The sequence below is a fragment of the Eptatretus burgeri genome, chromosome 5 (assembly GCF_056783735.1).
Source record: "Eptatretus burgeri isolate ZD-2024b chromosome 5, Ebu_testis_v1, whole genome shotgun sequence".
NCBI lineage: Eukaryota > Metazoa > Chordata > Myxini > Myxiniformes > Myxinidae > Eptatretus > Eptatretus burgeri.
Genome location: NC_140965.1, coordinates 34,159,913 through 34,168,048, shown reverse-complemented (window position 1 = coordinate 34,168,048; position 8,136 = coordinate 34,159,913). Strand labels below are relative to the sequence as shown.

At 45.0% G+C, this 8,136-nt stretch overlaps 1 protein-coding gene across 5 annotated transcripts in view; it reads left to right on the top strand.

Annotated features, from left to right (window-relative positions):
* The first annotated feature begins 1,040 nt into the window (after positions 1–1,040).
* Positions 1,041–8,136, top strand: part of LOC147026199 (outer dynein arm-docking complex subunit 3-like) — a 57,647-nt gene continuing 50,551 nt past the window's right edge. For all 5 annotated transcript variants that reach the window (XM_085881362.1, XM_085881361.1, XM_085881363.1 and 2 more), the window contains exon 1: positions 1,041–1,346. In XM_085881362.1, the coding sequence (XP_085737488.1) occupies positions 1,232–1,346 (115 nt within the window). In that variant the 5' untranslated portion in view covers positions 1,041–1,231. The remainder of the gene's footprint in view (positions 1,347–8,136) is intronic.

The following is an 8,136-nucleotide window of genomic DNA, read 5'->3' as shown; positions in this document are numbered from 1 at the left end:
AAAGTGGAAGAGACAATAGGCTGGAGGAGTGGGAGAAAAGTGGAAGAGACAATAGACTGGAGGAGTGGGAGAAAAGTGGGAAGAGACAATAGGCTGGAGGAGTGGGAGAAAAGTGGGAAGAGACAATCGGCTGGAGGAGTGGGAGAAAAGTGGAAGAGACAATAGGCTGGAGGAGTGGGAGAAAAGTGGAAGAGACAATAGGCTGGAGGAGTGGGAGAAAAGTGGAAGAGACAATAGGCTGGAGGAGTGGGAGAAAAGTGGAAGAGACAATAGACTGGAGGAGTGGGAGAAAAGTGGAAGAGACAATAGACTGGAGGAGTGGGAGAAAAGTGGGAAGAGACAATAGGCTGGAGGAGTGGGAGAAAAGTGGAAGAGACAAGAGTAAAGGGAAGAGCATGAAGAAGTTCACCAGGGAAAAAGAGGAGGGGGAAGTGGTGTTAAACGTCATCACATTTGCGTATGTAATAAATAAATAAATAACCATTAATATTTTATCGCCTTTTCTACTCATTAACTTTTTGCATTTCCAAGTTGTAGGGTTTTTTGACATTTTTGTACTATTGTTCATTATATAATATACGACTATTTCTTTTAATGGCCATAATTATTCCCCCCCCCCCCTTTCCTCTGAGTTCGGCTGGAAGCTTTTATTTTTTGACCAAAGTCTTTCACGAACTGGCTGGCCAGGATTAACGTTCGTCTGAAGGTGGAAGAATTTTTTTTCATTTGTTCAAGGTGGCGAGTCGAGCCACGACAATTCCTCGCCTACTCCTTGTGACAAACATCGTGGGATATTTAAAGTGCACCGACGACGAGTGCCGGCAAATTGCTCTTTCGCACAGCCTGAACGACGTCCACCAGACGATCATTTCGATCAGGTCTGTTCACGTGGCTCGACAAACAGGTTGTAAATGGATGATTGAGTTATCTCATGTCACATAACTAGACTATTTTTGAAAACATTGTATATTGCGAAGTACAGTCGTGAACTTTCGCTCGTAATTTTCTGCTTGATGCTCCGCAGTGCGCATGCGCAGAACGTTGCCCTCTTGCCCTCGCGTTTCCATGACGACGCACAAGTCCGATCGGTCGGCGCGGCTCTCTCAGGTGTTGTTGTTGTACGCGCGGTCCGTCAGAATTTGGCACAACAAGACAGAGGTAATAAAAGACGAATTTTGGTGCTTGATGTTCGACGAGACCGGTCGCTGACGCAGATTTTGTTGAAAACGTCATGGCGAACAGTGCTCGTTCGAGCGCAAGGTTCACAACAATGCAGGGAAGTGACGCCGCCTGCCCGACGATGCAAGAAAAGCTCAGGAAGCTCAGTAAAACGGTACACATGTTGGGTAAGGCTTCACCCGCATTCAACATTCCGTTCTCAATCATACATCCACCACATGTTGTGGCGTTTCACACGTATGTGCTCTGTACGGGCTTATCTATATACAGTACCTGGAAGGATAAACCCCCAATGTCACCGGTTGTTTGATGGACGAGTAATAAAAACATTTTTCAAAACTGTGGTAAACGGACGCCACCTGTCGTCATCGGTTGTTCGGGCCAGGGGCGCGGGGATGACGTCACGCAGCTGTGACAATGGCTGTGATCCTGAAGTGTGCGTGTTGTGAGCTGTGATGAAACTTGCCTGGAAGGTGGAGCCTCTGAGTGGTATATTACAAAACACGATGTCGGGATGTTACTCTCAAAAGTATGTAAGCAAGGTAGGGTTGGTGACAAGAAATAATCATGTGAAACCATCCCGACATCTTTCTTTGAATATAATGGTTATCCTTGGAAAAGACAAATTTATATCTCTCTCACACACACACACACACACACACACACACGCACACGCACACGCACACGCACACGCACACGCACACGCACACGCACACGCACACGCACACGCACACGCACACGCACACATACACACATACACACATACACACATACACACATACACACATACACACATACACACACACACACACACACACACACACACACCCTGGTGTTGGCTCAGTGGTTAGAGTGGTGGCTTGGGATCCTCTGGTCCTGAGTTCAAGCCCCGTCGGCCGCTGAATTAATACACCAGGGGGTTGACTCAGCCTGTCATCCTTCCGAGGTCGGCGAAATGAGTACCAGCTCCAGTGAGTGTACTGGTAGAGGGGCACTGCATCAGCGACACAGTCGCGCCTCAAGAAATGATAGCTACCCCGGCAGCTACCTGACACACACACACACACACACACACACACACACACACACACACACACACACACACACACACACACACACACACACACACAGTATTTTCTAGGGGCAACCATTATATCATCTCGTGGTATCATTCGTGAAGGCTAAGTTCCTAATTCCTGCATGGATGGGTAACATGTGGTCTTGTCTTGTATCGGTTGGGTCGGCAGATGCAGACTACATGTCCGTCGCTAACTTTGGAAGGAGTGAGGTCACTGCACCCCGCCCCTCCCCCCCCCCCCCAACAAGCTTGAGCGAGAATTTGTCCATGGTGCCGCCGATAGCTCCACTTCTTTTCGTGGAGGACACCGTGGGATCTTTGACGTCCACCAACTAATGTTAGCGGATGGGGTCCCGTTTAACGTCCATCCAAGGGACGGAAAACACATTGATGAATCACCCTGCCTGTGAACCACCGCGATAACAGTTTTTATAGCTGGGTCGGGATTTAAACTAAGGCTAAAAAGCACAGAGGCGAGCGTCCGTACTTCCTTTCTTGGCAGGCTTCTGACAACACAGTACATTGCTTACCATCTGAGAGTGTGGTTGCTTTCAGGGCAAGAGCATATGTGCTCTTAACAAATGGCAGTTAAACATAAGTAAATGCAAGTTGCTTGCGTTTGGTAAAAAAAATAATGAAAATAGGCATGACGTGATGCAAGGGGCAGTCTTGCAGCATGGCATAAAGGAGAAGGATCTGGGGGTGGTAGTACATGAGGAGGGGGGATTCAATGGTTGTGTAAAGGGGAGGGTTGGGGGGGGTAGTAATCACCACTGTGCCAGGCAACCATAGTTAAAGCTAATCGGGTTTTATTCGTGGGGGTGGGGGGATAAATGACAAATCAGAAGAGGTCATTTAAGACTGTATAATAATTTAGGAAAGCCCCATCTAGAATATTGTGTTCAGTTTTGGTCACCACATATAAGGAAGCCTGGAACATTCATTCCACGAAGCTGAGAAGAAGTGTGTCCACTCTGAAAAGAGCTAGAAAACAACATCTGGCCAAATTCAAGGCTGAATTCTCAACCTTGTTTCCCTACTCTAAAACGTGGCCACACCTTGTTAAGTTTGTCTTCGGAGAATGCCCCCTTCCATGTCTCCCCTCTTTTCAAATGGCAACACAGCAGACTGCTCTTGAGAAGGCTGAATGCCTCAATTCTGTGTTTGATTCCAAATGTGTCCCCAACCCCACACTCTCTGTACCCATCATACCCAGTCTCACCCAACTGCTCCAGGACTCTGTGTCTTTTGTACCTGAGAAGGTGAAGTAGTTTCTGGCAACCCTCGACTCCGATTCGGCAAATGGACTGGACGGCATCATCTCACGTGTCCTAAAAATCTGTTCTGCTGCTCTTGCACACCTTTTCACCTTATAATTTGTCCTAGGTCATCCTCCACCTGCTTGGAAAGGAGCCAACATCACGGTATTACATAAAAGGTGAAAAACAGATCCCCATAATGACAGACCTATCAGCATACTTCCAATCATCAGCAAGGTCATGGAATCCATCATCGCAGTTGATACAAAATCCTTCCTTTTCTCCACTGGCCTCATCTCAGATCACCCATTCATATTCAGTCCAGGTTACTCAACCTTGAATCTGCTGCTTTCACTCTCCCAACAATGGATGGAGACCCACAATGTCAGTCATGAGTTCATTGCCATCTCTCCAGGCATATCCCGAGCTGTCAATAGCCTGGTTTCCCACCTTTCTCTCCAAACTATCTGCCTGTGGCATCCAAAGCCAAATACACACATGGCTTACTGACTTCCTCTACTCTCATAGTCAATGTGTTGCGCTCAAAGGAATCCTTTCATCTCCTCTCTGGTCAAGACTTCAGTGCCCCAAGGCCGTGTTCTGGGCCCAGTCCTATTCCTGATCTTCATCAATGACCTCTCTGATTCTCTGGAAAATTCCCTTTATCTATTTGCTGATGACTCCACCCTCTGCCATGACATCCCTCATCTTTCAGACAGGCAGGCTACAGCCTCTGCCCTCTCTTCAGACCTTGACAAAATCACAAGCTGGTCAAACGCTTTGAATATGTCTTTCAATACAGACAAATCTCACATTCTCACTCTCCTCTCTGATTGCACCGCATGGGCACACCATCCATGCTTTCTTAAGAATCCTCTTGAAGATATTCAGTCACTCAAATGCCTAGGTCTCGCTATTAGCCACGATCTTTCTTAAGAAAACCACTTTTCAAAGATGGCCACCAACTGGGCATCCTACGTCATACAAGGTCTTTCCTTGGCCAACTTAAATTTTTGACAACCTACAAGGCCTTCATTCACAGCTTAAAGGAATACTGCTCTCCCCTTTGCACCCTGCCTCATGTCTTACCCTTCTTGATGCCATGAAATGCAAGACTCTCAAAATAATTGGGATCTCTCTCAACAAAGCTGAGTATCTAGGCCTGTTGCTTTCACATTGCAGAAAGGTCAGTGACCTCTCCTCTCTGTATTCTACCTCCTTTTTGGTCTTGCACACTCCAACCTCTCTTGATTCTGTCCCTTCCAGGTTTCTTCAGGGTGCACATGATCTGCCAGTAATCCTTTTCTTGTTGAACTCCCAAAATCCAGGCTCATTGCTCACCTCCACTCATTTATTCCTCTTTTCTCTCGCCTGTGTAACCAACTTCCCCATCCTGTTCAGTTGCATTCTTCCCCCCAGGGCTCCAAGACAGCTGTTCATCTTCCATCCATACTTATGATCTCATCTACCCCAAATGACCCCATTCCCAAGCACTCCCTTTTTCCAGTTTATTATGATTTCCCCTCTTTTTTTTCTTCCTCACCTCTTTTTGTTTGTTAGTTGTCGGTTGGTTTGTTACCTCCACTACCGAAGGTGGACAGAGGTTATGTTTTCACCACTGTCTGTCTGTTTGTCTGTGAGGAGGGTATCTCAACAAGTTATGGACAGATTTGGACGAAATTTGTTGGACAGATTTGGTGTGTAACACAGACGAATTGGTTAAATTTTGGTGAAAATCTGAATCTTGATCCAGATCCAATAATTTTTTAAGTGATGCTTCACCATTGAGAGATAGGGCCAAAAATGATATAGTAGTATAGCGCAATATCTCAAAAAGTTGTGGACAGATTAGGACAAAACTTGATGGACAAGGTTGGGTTTATGATACAGACCAATCAGTTCGATTTTGGTGAATATCCGTATTTGCACATGTGGAATTTTAAAAACATTTCAAGTGCTTCTTCACCATTGAGAAATGGGGCCAAAAACCATACATAGCATGGTATTTCAAAAAGTCACTTTAGATGAGTTATGGCAAAACTTGGTGGGTGAGTTGATTAGGTCACAAGAATAAGCCGATTCGAGTTTGGTTCATTCCGGATGCAGATCTGGCCTATCAATAGGATACAAAATGTAAACTGTTCAGCTTGGTGGAGGTATGCATTCCATCAAATGCCATTCTAGTGCAGCTTGTTCACCCCCATGTGGCCTTCTCCCTCTCTCCTGGATCTCACTTTCACTTCTATTCTGCTGTTGGTGTTTTCCCCTTGCCATTTTGTTCCCTTCCATTCTGCTCCGGCTCTTCCACGAACCTCAATTGTGTGTGTGTGTGTGTGTGTGTGTGTTTTTCTCTTTATCTATATGTATATGCATGTATGTGTGTGTATATATGTATACATGTATTTATATATATATATATATGTATATATATATATATATATATATATATATATATATATATATATATATATATATATATATATATATATATATATATATATATATATATGTATATATATATATATATATATGTATATATATGTATATGTATATATATATATGTATATATATATATATATATATATATATATATATATATATATATATATATATATATATATATATATATATATATATACACACACACACACCGGTGGTCACCGGTACCGGTGGTCAGCAGGGTACCAATGGAAATTGTGCTACTGCTGGGCGAAGGAGGAGAAGGAGATGGGGAAGGTGAGTCCGGAGGCAGTGGGAGAGGGGGAAGAGTAGAAGTGTGGAGGTGAGAGTTGGAACTCTGAATGTTGGGAGGATGACTAGCAAAGGGCGAGAGTTGGCTGATATGATGGAGAGAAGAAAAGTGGACATACTGGGTGTACAAGAGACCAAGTGGATGGGGAGCAAGGCTAGGAGCATTGGAGGTGGTTTCAAACTGATCTACCATGGTGTGGATGGGAGGAGAAATGGTGTCGGGGTAATCCTGAAGGAAGATTACGTCAAGAGGGTATTGGAGGTAAGGAGAGTGTCTGACCGAGTGATGAGTGTGAAGTTGGAAATTGAAGGGGTGATTATGAATGTCATCAGTGCATATGCCCCGCATATGGGGTGTGAGATGGAGTATAAAGAAGATTTCTGAAGTGAGTTAGATGAAGTGGTAGAGAGTGTATCCAAGGATGAAAGAGTATTGGTTGGAGAAGATTTCAATGGGCATGTTGGGGAAGGGAATAAAGAGGATGAGGAGGTGATGGATGGGTACGGTCTCAACAAGAGAATGTGGAAGGGCAAATGGTGGTAGAGTTTTCAAAAATAATGGAAATGGCAGTGGTAAATACGTATTTCAAGATGAAGGAGGAACACAGGGTGACATACAAGAGTGGAGGAAAGTGCACACAGGTGGATTACATCTTAAGCAGGAGATGCAACCTGAAAGAGATTAGAGACTGTAAGGTGATGGCAGGGGAGAGTGTAGCCCGACGGCATCGATTGGTGGTCTGTAGGATGATTTTGGAGGTGAGGTTGAGGAAGAGAGTGAGGGCTGAACCAAGGACCAGATGGTGGAAGCTGAAGGAGGAAGACTGTTGCGTGGAATTTCGGGAGGAGGCGAGACAGGTGTTGGATGGTGGTAAAGATGGGTGGGATGATTGGCCAACTACAGCAGAAGTGGTGAGGGAGACAGCTAGGAAGGTACTTGGTGTGACATCTGGACAGAGGAAGGAAGATAAGGAGACTTGGTGGTGGAACGAGGAAGTACAGGAAAGTATAAGGAAGAAGGAGTTGTTGAAAAGAAGTGGGACAGTCAGAGAGATGAAGAAAGTCGGCAGGAGTACAAGGAGTGGCGGCGAAAAGCAAAAAGAGAGGTGGCAAAGGCTAAGAAAAAGGCATATGACGAGCTGTATGAGAAGTTGGATACAAAGGAAGGGGAAAAGGATTTATACCGATTGGCAATACAGAGGGACCGAACTGGGAAGGATGTGCTGCAGGTTAGGGTGATAAAGGACGCAAATGGGAATGTGCTGACGAGCGAGGAGAGTGTGTTGAGAAGGTGGATGGAGTACTTTGAGGAGCTGATGAATGAAGAAAATGAGAGAGGTTGGAAGAGGTTGGAAGAGGTGGAGATAGTGAATCAGGAAGTGGGGTGGATCAGTAAGGATGAAGTGAGGACTGCTATGAAGAGGATGAAAAATGGAAAGGCGGTTGGCCCAGATGATATACCAGTGGAAGCATGGAAGTACTTCGGAGAGATGGCAGTGGGGTTGTTAACCAGATTGTTTAATAAAATCTTGGAAAGTGAGAGAATGCTGGAGGAGTGGAGATCAAGTGTACTGGTTCCGATTTTCAAGAACAAGGGTGATGTGCAGAGCTGTGGAAATTACAGAGGGATAAAGTTCTTTAGCCACACCATGAAGTTGTGGGAAAGAGTAGTGGAAGTTAGGTTGAGAGGAGAGATGACGATTTGTGAGCAGCAATATGGGTTTATGCCAGGAAAGAGCACCACTGATGCGATGTTTGCTTTGAGAATGTTGATGGAGAAGTATAGGGAAGGCCAGAAGGAGTTACATTGTGTGTTTGTGGATTTAGAGAAAGCTTATGATAGGGTGCCAAGAGAGGAGTTGTGGCATT